Genomic DNA, 18436 nt, shown 5'->3' on the forward strand with positions numbered 1-18436 from the left:
CTGGCAAGCCTGCCTCGATAATCAGAACGATCCAATTAACACTCTGCAATGTAGAATAATCATTTTGTAATTTCGAAAAATAGACTATTTGGGGGGGAAGGAGTTCAGATCATGAAATACGGTCGCTTTGTTTTTCAAGACAAATGAGGCATCTGCGGTCCAAAGATGTTGGATAACTTCGTTAAATTACAAGCTAATCAGTGGCAGAAGCAAGGCGAAGGCTGTCTGGCTAGTCCTGCATGCACCGAACCGCACTGCTACCCAGTTGGCTTCAGAACGGCTTTCTTCACTAGAAGCCGTCTCAGCCCCCATATAACCCACAGTGTGCCTTTTATGTGACTCATTCAACACAACCTACATCACAGCTGTGCTTTACTGGCCTCAGGGTTATTCGTTTTCCAGACACCTACTCCAGGGGACATTTGAAGAGTGACCTGAAGGTCTTCATGAAAATACACCAGAATAAACTACTTTAAAAAGTCCTACAGGCTGTATAAAAAAATAAACAAAATAAAATCTAAAAAAAAAAAGGATTTACTCTGTAACACAGGGAACAACATTCAATATTTTGTAATAACATATAGTGGAAAATAACCTGAAAAAAATAATAGATATATACACCTGAATCACTTTACTGTACACCTAAAACTAACACAATATTGTAAATCAACTATACTTCAATAAAAATGTTCTTAAATTAAAAAAAAAAAAAAAGTCCTACAGGGGTCGTCGAAGAGAGCAAACACACCATCTGCTTGCTTCCCATTTTACCAAATGAGTATCTGATAGGCAGGAAGTTCCTAGTGAACGCAGTTTTGACCCAACAACTTCAGTAACCAGACAGCAGCGCCTGCAGCATAAGCACTTTGTCACTCTGATTTCAGGCCGTTGGGACAGCAGGACAGTGCCTCTGGCACGTACCCGTAAACTCCACAGGTAGGTGTACTTAAGCGACATGACAGCACAGACACTGACTGCCCTGGGTGGCAACTCACACAGACCTAGACCTATTTCTGACCATGGAATGCCAGCAGCTGCTGGGATGGAACAAAGGCTACTCTGGAACACCGCCTCCACCACACCCCAGGTATGGAATCTTTGGAGGGGCTGCCCTGAACACCTTAGAGGGACAACTTGGGAACTTCTGTGCAAGAGCAACGCTGCACGCCACCCAATATGCTGCGATCTGTTCCAATATGAGGCAGTTCGTTCCAAAGAGCGCAACAGACAGACATTAAACCCTAAGTTATGTTGCATCCAGGAACTTGGTTGAACCCTTCAGACATCCTGGTGTGTGAAAGAAGCCAGACACAAATGAGTATGTGCTGTATGATTCCATTTATATAAAAAAGAAAAGTAAAAACCAAAACGAATCTGTAAGAGTGATAGAAGTCAGGATGGTGGTTACTTCTTGGGTGAGGGATATTGGCCAGAAGGGGTCCAAGGAGCTTCCTAGGGTGCTGGGAATGTTTAATTGCTGGATCTGGGTGGTGGCCACAGAGGTGTAAAGTTATTTAAAAACTTACCAAGTTCTACACTTCAGATATGGGTGTACTTTACCTATATGCTTGTTACACTCAGCCATAAAAAGAAATGAAATTGAGCTATTTGTAATGAGGTGGATGGACCTAGAGTCTGTCATACAGAGTGAAGTAAGTCAGAAAGAGAAAAACAAATACCGTATGCTAACACATATATATGGAATTTAAGAAAAAAAAAAAAGGTCATGAAGAACCTAGGGCTAAGACAGGAATAAAGACACAGACCTACTAGAGAATGGACTTGAGGATATGGGGAGGGGGAAGGGTAAGCTGTGACAAAGTGAGAGAGAGGCATGGACATATATATATACACTACCAAAAGTAAGGAAGATAGCTGGTGGGAAGCAGCCGCATAGCACAGGGAGATCAGCTCGGTGCTTTGTGACCACCTGGAGGGGTGGGATAGGGAGGGTGGGAGGGAGGGAGACGCAAGAGGGAAGAGATATGGGAACATATGTATATGTATAACTGATTCACTTTGTTATAAAGCAGAAACTAACACACCATTGTAAAGCAATTATACTCTAATAAAGAGGTAAAAAAAAAGAGTTTATAGAAAAAAAAATTAAACATATTGTGTGAGGTCCTTTGACATTAATGGAGAATATGCTTCTTCCTTTTCTTTAGCATAAGAATATCTGAGATTCTCTGAATTGAGTCTTTGCAAATAATATTACTAGCCATAACAATAGCTAGATTAAGGGCTTATATGCTCCAGAAACTGTGCAGGGAGACATATGAATTATTTCCTTTAATCCTTAAAACATTTCCGTGAGGTTGACACCATCATATATTTCACAGATGACAAAACTTAGGCACAGAGAAGTGAAGTAACTTGTCCGAAGTCACACAGCAAATAAAACATCAGAAATGGAGTTCAAATCCAAAGCAGTCTGACTCCTGAGTCAGGATAGGGGGAGTTTTCAAACTGAGTCATATCTGATCTAACTTTTCCCCTGAGCCTAAGAAGCGCCCTGATATTACAGTGCAGTCTGCACAGTCAGTATTAAGAGAAAAGAGAATCAAGGCTTGGGCTGATGGGTTAACAGTCCTAGATGATTACATTCTTGAGATTCATTCAACAGATACACCTAGTTTGGTACAAAGGCCTATTTTCTTTGCCTTTAGTAGCAGAGGGTAGGTGCTATTATTGGCTTGTTATAGTTTGACCTTGTTCCTTTCCCTTAAAAGAAATACACAGTGGGGGCAACACAGAATGTTTTCATATGCTATTCACTGGGGCTCTCTAGAACACTGTGTCCCAGGACAAAATTTCCAAGGCGTGCCACACACTTTTAAGATCTGCTTTAGGCCTTTTGGAAAGGCTAAAGGGGCTTACTTTCCTCTTTTGCTAGCTTTTATATTGTTATTATATTAAATATCATTTATCTGCAGAACCTGGAGAAGGCATCAACCACTCTTTAATTAACAAACACAGAGCTCGTGATTTTCCAGACACTCTCTCCTATCCTTTACTGCCTCCTCAGTTAGTTTCTCTGATGCTCTCATATGAAAACCTGTTAGAGCATTAATTTCTTGATTAAAAGGAGCCACAAATCATAGGCCCTCTAAAAATCCATCGGGGAGAAGGTCCAAAAGCAATGTGATGGTTTAGGCCCTCTCAGCAACCAGGCCCAAATGCCTGTCCAAAGGATTAACTGGGGTCTATAACATGAATATCGAATCATCTTCCACCCCACCCCTGCTCCCTGTAATAACTATTGGTGGACTCGCTATTCGGGGAACTTAAATGATTGATGTTGACAATTTTTTTTTTTTTTTTGCGGTACGCGGGCCTCTCACTGTTGTGGCCTCTCCCGTTGCGGAGCACAGGCTCCGGACGCGCAGGCTCAGCGGCCATGGCTCACGGGCCCAGCCGCTCCGCGGCATGTGGGATCTTCCCGGACCGGGGCACGAACCCGTGTCCCCTGCATCGGCAGGCAGACTCTCAACCACTGCGCCACCAGGGAAGACCTGATGTTGACAATTTTGATTAAAAAAAAAAAACTGGTCTCATCCCACCCCTGCCCCTGACTACCTGGATAGCGTCCTGCTCACAGCTGGGTGCACTGGTTCACAGCCTGCCCCTCACCCCAATCCCAGCTCCAGAGCTCAATGTACCAAGCACAGGTCACGCAGTAGAAGTGGAGGATCAAAATCAATGGTGCCTCCCCCTGAGTAGGGGGACACAGAGCACCCTGCAATAGATGTCTCTACTCGATCCTTCATCAACCAGTTACGTTGCCTGAGACTTTAATCCTCCTCCCAGCCTCATCTGCGCTCTGCCCACCTCCAAGCCAGCCCCAGAGCCGCGTACCACTCCCTGCTGTCACATCTTACATCTACCCATGTCGGCAGACTGACCTGCCCAGAGCTCCTCCTTCCAAGCAATATCTTTCACCCCCTAACTAGGCCCTGCGCAACTCAAGCCAGAACTCACCAGCCTTGACCACACAGATCAGGACAGCACAGCGGACCTCGGTCCCTGGGCCATCTTCCTCCACCCCGTCATGTTCCGTGAGAAGACACTCTTGCCCCATACCTCACCCACACTTGGCCCCTTAGGTGCCAAGGTCTACCAAGATCTTTCAACGTCGCTCATCATCCTAAATCCTGGCCCAGTGTGCACCACTGCCTCAGAAGTTCAGGCCCTATCAGCTAGAAACCTCTGCCTTTGGCAAAATTCTGTTTCAAACGAGTTGTGAGTGATTTCAAAGACATGTGTAATCTTCCACGCTGTCAGGGCATCCATGTAAGTTGAGAACGGAGCGTCATGGTCCCAAGTGTGCGGTTTCTGCATCTCAGCCAAGCATGGCCTCACTCTCCAGTTGGGTTTCGTGCAGTGACTGAAATACACACGCATGTGCACACACACGCGCCCTCACACAGAGGCACGCCTAGGTTTTCCCCTTCTGGAAAATGGGCTTGGAAAAGAAAAGTTTTGGTGCTGGTAAAAGAAAAAAAGTAAGAGCTAAGAGGGCAAAGAAAGTGAAGCTTAATCAGAATACAGAACTTTTGGATAACTTCAGAATTACACGATGAATTTGGCAATCGCTGAAATGAACGAATTTAAATACTTATATTAATATGGAAATATTTCTGATGAAAATAAGACAATGTGTCACTCAAGGCAATGCCCCACCCAGAACGAGAACCACACACTGTGCAGGAAGCTACATGCAAGCGTGAGCAGCCCAGCGTCTTGGGGTCCTTCCTGGTGTAATGGGTCTATTATATAAGTGGTGCCAAGGAGGAAATATAATTATTTTGAAGTTATTTTTGAGAAACTGTTTCCTGCCCATTGGCAAATGGCAAAGCCAAAAATAGGCTCTTTAATGAAGTTCTTACCTGGTCGTCATAGCGGTATGTGAGGAACTGCTCCCCTGTTGTATCTTCCAGAAAACTTCCCTGAGGGGAGAGTGCAAACTCAGGAAGGAAGTAGGCCCCAGGAGACTTCTCTGCTGTGGTCTGAAAGGCAAGATCATTTGGTTACAAATAAGGCCCCAGTAAGGACTCCCAACAGGCAGTCTCTGAAAAGGGTGAGTCCAAGAGAATCCACCCACCAAAAGGCTGTACCAAGAAAAGGGAAGTGCTTATTTACAATAGCCTAGACGTGGAAACAACCTAAATTTCCCTCGACAGACGAATGGATAAAGAAGACATGGTACATATACACAATGGAATATTACTCAGCCATAAAAAAGACTGGAATAATGCCGTTTGCATTATTTCAAATGGCATTAGACCTAGAGATTATCATACTAAGTGAAGTAAGTCAAACAGAGAAACACAAATACCATATGATATCACTTATACGTGGAATCTAAAATACAACACAAATGAACCTATCTGTGAAACAGAAACGGACTCAAAAGACATAGAGAACAGACTTGTGGTTGCCAAGGGGGAGGGGAGTGGGGGAAGGATGGATTGGGAGTTTGGGATTAGCAGATGCAAACTAGTATATACAGGATGGATTAACAACAAGGTCCTACTGTATGGCACAGAGAACTGTATTCAATATCCTGTGATACATCATAATGGAAAAGAATATAAAAAAGAATGTATATATATGTGTATATATACACACGTATATACAGATATGTGTATATATACACATATATATCTGTATATATATGTGTAACTGAGTCACTTTGCTGCACAGCAGAAATTAACACAACATTGTAAATCAACTATACTTCAGTAATTTTTTCTTTTAAAAAGGGAAGTGGCCTCTCTTGGCAAAGGCCATGTGAGACACACCAGGTATCTGTGTTGAGGGGCTGTTAGACCAGGATAGCACCCTGGGCCACCTCAAATCAGCTCACACAGTATTTACTCCCTGACACCTGTTTCTTCCTCCCGCCCACAACCTTCCAGCAAGGCAGCCACAGTGAGGTTGACTTGCTTAAGCTCCGTTGTTACAAATCCATTGTTTCTAGGACGTGCTTTCTTTCTCTTTCCTTTTCTTTCTTTCTTTCTGTTTTTGATTGTTGGGTGAAAGAGTGAGAAACAAACTTATTTTTTCCATACTATAACAGAAGTGCATGCTCCTTGCAGAAACTTTAGAAAATTCAGATGAGTGCAAAAGAAAATAAAAACCGCCCATAGATACTCCAACCTATAATAACCACTTTTAATTGTTTCGATGTATTTCCTTTGAGACTTTTTTCTCATAATGTTTTGTATGTTTATATAAAAAAATCCAAGATTAAATACACATGGAGTTTGCGGAAAGACTCCATTGGATTCAGGGAGAGCTCGTGCCCTGGCATCTGAATCGGTAGACGTAAGCCCCATTTGTTGGGGTCAAGGGGAGACAGGAAGGACACCATCTGTTGGAGAATATGGCTTGGATACAATGGCCCAGTGGACTTGCTACCAGCACTTGCCACGTCCCCATCCAAGGGAAGTTGGAGCACGTAGAGGGCTTCTCCGGATCACTGCCTTGACTGGTTCAAGGAGGGATGAGATAAAGGAGATGGAACCCCCAGTGCTTAGCCCCACGTAATCAGAAACACCGGTCCGTGACTCTGCCCCCAACAGGGTACCTCACTCCCCCTGCTCCAGACGGAGTGAGCAAGAAACAGAGTGAGAGGCCATGGGTGTAACTCCGAGTAAATCATTTTCTGCAAATAGAAGGAGTGGGGAATAAAAGTACCCCTCTAACACCTCTGTTCCACCCAGGGTCACAATTCCAAACTGCAGCAGGAACTGCGGTTAAAGCAAAAACAGCCATTTGAATGCTACATGTTAAAAAAAAGAAATCAAGATGTGATAGCTTTGTTAAGGCACTTCGAACACATAAGTCTGTGTTTGGGTAGCCCTACCCTGTTCAAAGAATTTCAAGAGTTTCTCATTAAATTTCATTCACATGAGGGGCTCAGCACCAAACGAGAGACAGGAATCTTCCCAGAGCCCTGCAGCCCCAGATCTCCTTTACCCTCCTTCTGAATGGCTTGCTTGAGGCCCAGTGACTCCTACCTGAGTGCGGGAAATTGGAAAAACGCCTGCGGATGTCCTACCTCCTACACTGTGAAGCCACCCTTGACACGGGGTCTGTCACCCCAGTGTTCAGACCACCACCGGGTGTTCTGTGGAGGTTTTCTCTGTTATGTCACCTTCCTGTGGGGAGGCTCTGCTCTGAAAGTTAGCATGGTCACCCTGAGGTCCACAGCAAAGCCACGGTGTCAAGAGCCTGGAAAGGAGGTCTGATCAGGCCCAGGCAAGGGCACAGAATACATCTGTCAGACCTGGCCAGCCAGCTCTCTGATAAGTGCTGGAGATTGTTCCTAAGTGACCTTGGGAGGAAAAGGAAGGGGAGCTCATGCCACAGCCTCCACACGCCCGGACTCTCACACGCTTTAGCAGGTTCTATGGGGCTCTGCATGAAATATCAGAAAAAGCAAAAAGGCTTCCTGGTAGTAAAGCTTTCCAGTCCTCAGTATTCATTAGGGTGGGAAAAAAACAGCAGACACTTACGACTTGATTATAACTATAGCTGATTACCTTCCACTTTGTGAGCCACTGTTCCAAACTTTACATTGTATTTATCAGGGTTTAAAAAGGTGAGGCGGGAATAAAAACTTCCACGTGAAAATAAGAGGTGAATTTGATGGTAAAATGTATGTCTCTGCATGTTTCCTAGGAAGTTTGAGTATGTGTAGAAGTATCATTCTTCTCACCAAGGATAAAAACACATCTAGGTAAACCTCAGGGCCAAATTTTATATAACTGCTGGTAAAGAATGGATTCTATCTTAACGTAATTCATGGACACTGATTACCAAAATGCTTAGCGAAGAATCGATGAAAGTTAGTTGTCGTTGTTGTTTGCCTCTATTGGCTTCAGAGATGGTAGAATCATAGTTTTAAAGGCCTGAAGAGGCCTTAGAAGTCATCCAGGTCAAACTCCTTTTTTTAGAAATGAGTAAACTAAGGCTCTGACAGTGAAGAGACTTGCCAAACACCACAGAACAGGAGCCAGGGCTGGAACATGTTAGTGGCCATGTGCAAAGACACAGTTAGATCGTTTTACCAAAGAGTGGGGGCTGGGAGCAGCCTAGGATCAACACCTGAAATCAGCTCCCCAAATACACAGGGCCTCCCAGTATGATGCTTATCTTTAGTTGACCATACAGTCAACACATATTTATTGAGCACCTACTACATGCCTGAAACTGTTCTAAGTGCTATGAATACAATGACGTACAAGAAAGATAAGGTCCCTCTTTTCATGAAGGTTATACTCTAGTGGGAAGAGATACATAATAAAATAAGCAAACAAATTCATAAACAAGAAAATTAAAGCTCTAAGTGCTATAAAAGAAATAAACAGGGGGATATGAGAATAAGGTTGGGAGAGGGTTGTTTAACTTTAGATAAGAAGATCAGGAAGGCATCCCTGAGAAGACAAGATTTAAGCTAATACCTAACAGGTAAGAAGGAACCAGTCACGCAAAGAGCCAAGGACGAGCATTCATGATGAAAAGAAGAGCAAGTACAAAAGCCCTAAGGGGGGAAGCAGGTCAGTGGGACTGCAGATCAGAAAGGAAGTCAGTGCGGCTGGATCCAGTGTGAACAAGGAAGAGAGTGCATGAAATGGAAATAAGAGAGAAAGGAGGAGCTGGGACATTCAAAGCCTTACAGGCCATGGCAAGGAGTTGAAGAACTATAGATTTCAGCTAACACTGACTGCTTTGTGGAGGATAGGTTAGGAGGATGCAAGATGGAATCATATAGGTCAATTAGAAGGCCGTGGCACTAATCCAGTTGAGAAGGGATGATTCCTTTGACTGGGAGGATGGCCGTGGTGAAGGGGAGAGGTAGATAGACTAGAAGTTACTGATGGGTGAGAAAAAGCAAGGCATCAAGGATGACTTCCGGGTTTGGGCTTGAGCAACAGGCTACAAAAGATTCAGTATGAGGGACTTTGCTGGTGGTCCAGTAGGTAAGACTCTGCGCTCCCAATGCAGGGGGCCCAGGTTCGATCCCTGGTGGCGGAACTAGATCCCACTTGCATGCTGCAACTAAGAGTCCGCATGCCACAACTAAAAGTCCGCATGCCGCAACTAAAGATCCCGCATGCTGCAACAAAGATCCCACGTGCTGCAACTAAGACCCAGCGCAGCTTAAACAAATAAATAAGAGATTTAAGTACTAAGAAGAAAAGTTCCTTAAGGAAAAAAAAAAAAAGATTCAATGGGTGGGTTGCCCTGAGGCAGGGAAGGATCTGCTGGGGAGGGGCAGAGAGTTTGGGTCTATTTGGGTCACATGAAGTCTGAGATGTGTATGAGACATCCATCCACGTGGAAAGCTTGAGCTGGCTGTTCAATATGCAAGTCTGGAGCTCATAAGGGAGGTCTAAGGCTGAAGACAGAAATTTGGAAGACATTGTTTTCATTTCCTACACATATATATTTACAGCATCATACTGGAAAGGACCCTCCCTAGAGAATGAGTTTGGCGGACAAGAGGGCTTTGTCTGGAGCCCTCAATAATTTTAGTATCTGAGGACTTCCCTGGTGTCACAGTGGTTAAGAATCCACCTGCCAGTGCAGGGGACACGGGTTTGATCCCCGGTCCGGGAAGATCCCACGTGCCGCGGAGCACCTAAACCCGTGCACCACAACTACTGAGGCTGCGTGCCACAACTACTGAAGCCCGCGTGCCGCAACTACTGAAGCCCGCGTGCCTAGAGCCCGTGCTCCACAACAAGAGAAGCCACCACAATGAGAAGTCCGCGCACCGCAACAAAGAGTAGCCCCCGCTCGCTGCAACTAGAGAAGGCCCGTGCACAGCAACAAAGACCCAACACGGCCAAAATAAATAAATAAAATAAAAAATTAAAAAAATAAATAAGTCTAATATCTGAACGTGAGTAGAAGAGGAGGAGCAAGCAAAAGAGACTAAAAATGATGATCAATTAGAGTAGAATCAAGGAAAAAAAGACAAATATTGGGTCATGGAAGGATTCAGCATCAGAGTGACCAACGGTCTTGAATGCTGCTAAGAGACTGAGATGAGGCCACAGACGTGTCCATTGGATCTGACAGCAAGGAGGTCACTGTTGACCTTAACAAGAGTAGTTACGGTGATGCAGCAGGGACAACTGTCATGGTTTTGAGAGGTGAATGGGAGAAGAGGAAGTAGAGACCGTGATGAGAGACTCAGAAAGGGGCCACAGCTGGAGGGAAACGTAGAATCGCAGGCAGAATTTTTAAAGATAGGAGACACTGGAGCAGGTTTGTTTCCTTACAGGAATCATCCAGTAGCAAGAGAGAGAATGGAGAAGACAGAAGAGGTAACTACAGGTGCAGAACCCCTGAGAAGGAAGAGGAATGGGATCCAAATTGATTGCGGAGGCTCTGGCTTTTGTCCAGATGAGGGCCCTTGGCCCACAAAAGCCTTCATCAGGCCATGCTCCCTAGCCGATTTGGAGCCTCCATCTCCCCTGCGCCTACTCCTTGGATACCCTTCTGCGAGGTCTCAGGGACTCCTGGTCCCAAGATCATCCGTTTGTCTCTATCACCCTCTCCGACCACCCCTCACCCACCCCGGCCCCATTCAGCTTTCTCACCTCTGAGCTGGCTCTCTTTCCTGGGCTCTGCTGCAGCTGCAGCCGCCCTACTGCTGAAAGAAAGTGCAGCCACGTTTCGTCCCAAATTGCTGCCTTCTGTGGCGAGGGGGGACTGTCCTAAGCCTCTGTAATCAGAGTATTTGTCTGTTGTGCTTCTTTTATTTTTTTTAATTCTCTTCGAACTACCAGAATTTTTTTTTTTTTTTTTGGCTGCGTTGGGTCTTCGTTGCTGCATGCGGGCTTTCTCTAGTTGAGGCGAGCGGGGGCTACTCTTCATTGCGGTGCGTGGGCTTCTCATTGCGGGGCTTCTCTTGTTGCAGAGCACGGGCTCTAAGCTCACGGGCTTCAGTAGCTGTGGCACGTGGGCTCAGTAGTTGTGGCTCACGGGCTTAGTTGCTCCGCGGCATGTGGGATCTTCCCGGATCAGGAATCAAACCTTTGTCCCCTGCATTGGCAGGCAGATTCTTAACCACTGCGCCACCAGGGAAATCCCCAGAGTATGTTGTCTGTTGTGCTTCTATACTATTAACAGCAACTACAAACATTTCATAAGCTCCAATGAGCTTTTTTTTTTCTCTGCTTAAATTCGACTGGGTAAAATGATGTATGTTTGCCCTACATTTTGTTCATTGTGTTCCTATCCCAGGCTTCTGTCTCTCCCCCAAGGCATCTCAGTGCAGCATTTTGGAGGAAGTTCCACAGGGCTGAGGACTGTCTCCATCATGTCTGCGTTCCCCAGGGGAGATGCCTGGTGTAAGGTCATGAGAGTGAAAGACTGCTGGCCTGCACTACCTGAGCTATGGACTAGGGGGCCTTCTTCCTCACCAACCCCCCATTCTCCTGTGGGAGTTAAACGCTGCTAATCCCTGGGCTAGCCCAGATTCTCTCCAGGCTCACATCACACTCCGCGTTACTGATAAACTGATTTTACATTCACCTCTTTTTATCAAAATCCTTATTCCTGAGTCAATTTTTCAATCATTTGGGAGTCGAGGCTACAGCCTGATGCCATCCAAGTCCTTTCCCTCTATAGTGGCGAGGGTGCACCACCATGCTTGTTGAAGAGCCGTCCTGTAGCATCCCATAATCATGAAAGTTCAGTGCTGGGAGGGACCGTCTCAGTCATTTAATCCAGCCTGTCCACCTCAGCAATCCTGCCAGATGTCCTGCAGCCTCTGCTTGAATTCCTTTAGTGACGGAGAGCTCACTCTCTTACAAGGCAAAAGGGCAAAAGAATCTAGGAAGTTCAGAGATACCAACCTAGTCTGAAGTGGCCCATTGCTCCCCAAGGGTGGAATGAGGTACCTTTCCTCTGTCATCCTCCCCGACGTCCTTCCCCTGCCTTTCCCTCTCCCCAGAGGGAATTGAATTCTAGAATCTGAACAGAGTGGAATTTGGGAAGAGACAAATATTTGAGTCACAGAGCTAAATAACTGGAAGAAATTTTAGAGACAGTCTAATCCCAACCCCTACTTTGGAGCAGGAATTTCTCCTGCAGCATCTTCCACAGTCATGCACATAGACTCAACAGAGGCCCTTTGAAGAGAAAGCTGGGAAGGAAGGAAACTCAAGTTTATTGAGCATCTACTGTGAGCTAGGATTTGTGAACACTGCCTCTATCTATCCTCACCGCTAGGCTGTGAGGTATGTGTCACCAGCCTCTTTTCGCACAGGAAGAAACCAAGACACAGGACATCAGGACATTTAACTAGGGACACACAAAGTCCCAGCTGCTGAGTGAAAGTTCACCCCCATCCCAGTCCCCCAGCTCCCTCAGTGGAAAACAGTCTTGGCAAAACTGGACCTTCCTTGAAGGAGAAATGGCTAAGTTGACTCATGGCTTCAGAAAGCAAGCACCCTGGGCAGCAAAGAACACGCGCTGACATTCTCACCACGTGGGGGTTGACTTCCTAAATGTCAGGGAGACTCGGTGTTAGGCGCCTCCGCACACAACAGGGTGACCAAAGACCAGGCCCCTTCAGCAGCAAGAGTTGACGGCAGGGTGGGGGGAGGGAGGCCGGACCAGGAAGTGTGCAATCTTCCCAGGGCGCAGATCCAGGGCCGAGAAGAGCAACTGCCAAAATGCATCATCCCACCAGCCACCGTCCACAGCTGCCGAATCACTGGGGATGGGGTCCGAGGCATCGGGGACAGGGTCAGAAGGAATCCAGACGGCCTCTCCAGGGACCTGAGGATGCAGCTGACCCACATCCCCCCTCCAGCTGAAGGCTTTGACTTTGGCAAGAGGAAGGAAGTACGGGATGGGGATTCAAGGACAGGATTTCAGCGTCCTAGCCTCCATCTACAGCCTGGAAAGGACAGAGGATGTCTATCAAGACTTGGCTGATGGCATGGAAGGAGAAACAAGTGGAGGAGAAGTGGGTGTTCCTATATATAGAACAGAACCCAATGCTCCTCGAAGGTCGAGCAGTCACCATGAAAAAGAATACAATGGGATTCTCACTGAATTTCAACAAGCCAGTTTAAACCCTTCTCCCAGCCTTGTCTGAGCACTACAGGTGGACGTTTGTCTCTCTCCAGAGCGTGAACACAGCCAAACGCCACACCACTGACCTCTACAGAACTGTGGTCAATGAAGATCACTAAGTTCTCTCTTTCCTACCTGCCACTGTTAAGCCCTATCTGTATTCGGGACCGAGAGCCGGACTGTACCATCCCCGGTCATTCACGCCCTCTTTAGATCTGGCCCATCCTTTCAGCCTGTCAAGGCTCTTTTTGGATCCTGACTCCATCTACCAATTTTTGCATCGCTCTCTCCCTGCTTCTCATCAGCCCAAATTTGAGCAGTGCTCTCTCTATCTGTCTCCTTTTTACTGCCACAAACACTGAGCTGGAACAAGGCTGAGAACTGGGCTCTTCAGCAGGCCAAGAGAAGCCTGTCTCCAGGCTGACAGGGACTGTACTCACTTAGGGTCCTCTCATTTCATATATCCCCAACTTGCCCACTGGGGATTCAAGAAACACCTTGTCCGATTCTGCCATGACACAGACAACACATGGAAGTAAGACGCTAGATGGAAGAACTGAGATTCCAACGGATCTTCCTAGGTCGGGACGAAAGCTAAAGGCTAAGAAGGGACAACACTGAGCCATTATTGCAGAACAATTCCCCGTGACACCAGGGCTTACAGAGGACAGTTACGGTCACGGTCAGGAATACGAATGCATAAGAAGTCAATCTCAATTAATGGCAACCAAGATCTGCAGCAGAGAGTTAGCACCAGGATGGGAGGCGCGGACCACTCCTACTGGGGGAAGGTCCTTTTAAATGATAATATTTGGTGAGTCGGAAAGTGTGTGTTCCAGGTGGAAGAGGAGAATCCCCAGGCTCTGGGGACAGTCTGCCGGGAACACATTCTCTGGAGGGTCTCTGGGGGCTGTTCCTCCCGGCCTGGATTACACATGGGACTTTACAGTTTGTGCCCTCCAAAGTCTATGAGGGAATAATCAAGTTAACCAAAATTATGTAAATTCAGCATACCAAACACATTTTTCTTCCAAGAAGCAGGATGTGCATTTTGTTTCCTGAACCTGAAACAAAGACTCAAAAAGAAACCTTCGGGATCATTTTGGTTTTTCAAGCAGGATGTTGTCATTCCAAGATATTTCAAAGTCCTGGGGGTCCCCAAACTTCCTGATTAAATATAAAATGTATTTACTTTGCCAAGGTTGAAAGGGTAGGCTGAAAGAAAATGAGTTTTCACATTTTTTTGAGTTTTTAAAAAAAAGTAATGCTAGGAATTTAAGATTCATCCTTTCTGTTTACCATCAACTAATGAATACATTCTCTGGTTCTTGTTGGGTTGAAAGGCCCAACATTTGAATGAACATCTGAGTGTGTGTACATCTCAGCCAAAATCCTATGTCGTTTCAAACTTCAACTTCGCTCTGAGTCACATTTTCAGCAGACCCTTCTGGATCCCTCTCAGTGCTGGAAGGTGGGTGATGCCTTGTGGGTGTGCATGTTCAGAACACGCTGTTCCACGGAGAAGGTCTTTCCTTGAATTTAAATTTATCATATTAAGACTCTCTTTAGCAAACTGGCATGTGGATCTTACAAATGTCATTCATATAGGGCTTCCCTGGTGGTGCAGTGGTTGAGAGTCCGCCTGCCGATGCAGGGGACACGGGTTCGTGCCCCGGTCCGGGAAGATCCCACATGCTGCGGAGCGGCTGGGCCCGTGAGCCATGGCCGCTGAGCCTGCGCGTCCGGAGCCTGTGCTCCACAACGGGAGAGGCCACAACAGTAAGAGGCCCGCGTACCGCACAAAAAAAAAAAAAAGAAAGACAAATGTCACTCATAGCACTACTCTTCCATCTGCCACTGAACACAAATTCTCTCTCTCTCTTTCTCTCTCCTTCCCTCCCCTTCCCCTACACACACACACACACACACACACACACACACACACACACACACACACACATCTTTAATCAGCCCTGGCAAGCAGGGCCAAAAGTAATCAGTGAAAAGATCTTGCTGGAACACATTTCACCTTTCAGTTCCCTGAAAGGAGAAAACCTGAAAATGAAATCACAATACTTCTTTATACATCTGAGCCATCTTTAGCCCTCAGCACAAGGCTTTGTGCATAGGAGACATTCAATAATTAATTTTCCTTCCTAGAAAAACTGACATAGGTTGCCCTTTCCACCCCCACAGAGCCCTGCAGGACTGATGCCTGATTTTCTCTCTGCCACTTTGAAAGACCAGAATGCTCTGGCTGAAGCATATGCTGGCATTTCACAAGGGGTTATTTAAAAACTTGACCATTATTCTGAATGGGGAGAGGAGAGAAAGCCTGCCCCTGCCACATATACACAATACAGATCCTCTTTCCCTGGCGGCCACCCCTCCCACAAAATTTTATCGAAGAGTCCATTTTTCAAGGACTTGAAGGAAGCTGACCCCTTGGAAAGAGACTCAGTGAGCAAAATGTCATGTGGAAATAACTCTAAAACACCTCAGGGGGAAAAATTGAAAATTGTATTCCATGAACAGGGCTCCACTGGTAAAGAAAAAAGCTGGATGGATGGTCATCGCAAATCTTAATTAATTGTAAACTCCCTACCCACTCTTTCCTTCTCCCAGTCTCTCCCCTCCTCCTGGTGCAGTCACACTGGTAAGGGGTCATGCTCTTCCCCGCCAAAAGCCAGTTAGCTGAGAAGGGAATGATCATTTATTTGAGGAACGTGAGCAACTGTTGTTGCTGAGAAGTGCTGTAAGTGAGAACGACCCAGAAAAAGTGCCGTGGAGAAGTGAGATGTTTCCTGGGGGAATCTCTGTAATTCCCTCCCAGGCATCACTTCCACTCCAACAGGGATTCAGGGTTGAGGGGGAAACAGTCTCGTGGCACCCAATCTGGGCACTGGAATCTGCACTTTGATCCCAAAGCGAAATACGTATTTTCCCGCAGCCTCTTCACCACTGACACTCATGATTACCTCTCTGCAGAGACAAGGCATCTTTGCTTTTAAAATAAGAGCACAGGGACTTCCCTAGTGGTGCAGTGGTTTAGAATCCGCCTGCCAATGCAGGGGATACGGGTTTGAGCCCTGGTCCAGGAAGATCCCACATGCCACGGAGCAACTAAGCCCGTGCGCCACAGCTACTGAGCCTGCGCTCTACAGCCCACGAGCCACAACTACTGAGCCCACGTCCTACAACTACTGAAGCCTACGCACCCTAGACCCTGTGCTCCGCAACAAGAGAAACCACTGCAATGGGAAGCCCACGCACCGCAAGGAAGAGTAGCCCCCACTCGCCGCAACTAGAGAAAGCCCGTGTGCAGCAATGAAGACCCACTGCAGCCAAAAACAAATAAATAAACTTATTTATTTCTAAAAATAAATAAGTAAAAATTAAAAATCAATAGAGTGCAAATCAGTATTGTACTTTACCCAGGTGGCGGAGGGAGGGACTCCTCAAAGCATCAAATGTTCAGGTATTTCTAGAGGGTATGTCCAGGGTCTATTCAGTCACCTGATCAACATGCTGTTTATTAAGCACCAAGGCACCTGTTTACTAGGCACCGAGGCCGTTTTTGACATGGAGAATTCATCAGTCAACGAAACAGACAAAAATCACTTTTCTCAAGGAGTTTATATTCTAATTCGGGGAAACAGAAAATGAACATAATATATAAATACGTTATCTAATGTGATACAGGAAAAAGAGGTTGGAAGTGCTGGGGGCTTGGGGTATAAAGTGCCCTTTTAAATAGAGCGGTCAGGGGAAGCCAAGGTAGGTCAGGGTTCCTTAGGGAATCACGTTTTATTTTCTGGTTTTCTAAACAGACAAGTTGGAGCCTGCCCTTTTCTTTGGAGGCTTCAAAGGATTGAGTCTCTCTAGGCACCTGGCTGGGATCTGCCAGGCCCTGGAGTCATCTGCTTCTACCTACAGCAACGGTGGGACCCTCTGCTCCTTGGCCCCAACTGCCTGTCTGCCTCTCCACCACCCTGCACTACAGCCAGCCCAGGCCTCAGCACTCCACCCTGGCTGTTCCAACGTCTGCTCCCGTTGAGCCACAGCCCACCCCGCCCAGGCCCCAATAGTACAAGCACGGGCATAAGTATGCAGAAAACACCATTACTGGACAACAGACTGACTGCATGGGCATGGTGTCTGTTGCCAACGTCAGAGTCCATTGCTAAGCATGAGGCAAATCTGCGTATATCCCAGTACACGAGCTTATACAAACTCAGTAGTGAAAGAAAAAGAAAGGAAGGGAGGGAGGGAGGGAGACAGGAAGGAAGGGGGAGGGAGGGAGGCAGGAAGGAAGGAAGAAGGAAAGAAAGAAAGGAGGAAAGAGAGAAAAGAAAAAAAGCATTACCAGCTCTTCCCAATTTGCCAATGAGACACCACCCAGCCTGACACAGTCCAGAAACACGTCGGGGACATAGTCATGTTTATTCAAGGTCTTTCTCACCCTCACGGCTTTCTTTCTTTCAGGAAACAGCTTGTCTGTGTGGCTGAAATCCTACAGGCTTTCAAAATGCAGGCTTCCAAGAGAAAAGAAAGACAGAAATGTGCTGTTTGCACATATTCTGAAAAACATTTATGTTCAGCCTAAGCCAGTTTGTTTTTCTGAGCTTAGCAGGGCAGGAAGTCTTCAGTGCTAACGCATCAGCAGAGCTGCCAAGTTTGCTGTCTGGATGCTCCTGCCTCTCAGAATTCTTAAACAAGCAAGGCGATAGGAAGATAGCGATTTACAGTCAGGATGTCTTTGCTCCATGTGTATAAAATGGCATCACTCTAATTTCCATAAACTACCAAAAAATTCTGAGGGTTTAGCATAAAATGTTAAGGACTTCTTGAAAACAAAAGGTGATGCTTTTTATAAAATTAAAATGCTAACATTAACCCCTGCAATTCCATGGTACCAAAGCCATACTGGAGGCATAAATCAGAAGACATTGTTACAGACTGTCTTCTGTTTAAAAACAAAAAAAAGGAGAAATGCAAACTACAGTGTTTGATCCAAGCAAAGTGTTGGGTGTAATACAGGTTTAGGGATTTAAGTTGGTATATTTTTAAGGAATAATTTTAATTTCTTAATGATATATGGAATGACACGTAAGTTTTTTGCATGCTTAGACTGCCATCACATCATCCCCTATTTGTTTGACATGAAAATGTCACTTTGTTTTAAATCCTGAATAAACACAGGATTAGTTTTACAAACGGTACCGGATACATGGAAAGTCACATTCATAAGCCAGACAAACCTGGAGACACTGGACACCTGTTACAATCGGTGATGGACGCTCAAGTCTAGAAAGGGGGCCAGCCCACC

General features: G+C 46.0%; 1 protein-coding gene across 1 annotated transcript in view; it reads right to left on the bottom strand.

The window, feature by feature from the left end:
* The window catches only part of ADAMTSL3 (ADAMTS like 3), a 526198-nt gene that overhangs the window by 304649 nt on the left and 203113 nt on the right, over positions 1–18436 (bottom strand). The window contains 1 exon segment of the mRNA XM_079912635.1: positions 4890–5009. Coding sequence (XP_079768761.1) covers positions 4890–5009 — 120 coding nt within the window.

This window comes from Stenella coeruleoalba, assembly GCF_951394435.1.
Source record: "Stenella coeruleoalba genome assembly, chromosome: 2".
NCBI lineage: Eukaryota > Metazoa > Chordata > Mammalia > Artiodactyla > Delphinidae > Stenella > Stenella coeruleoalba.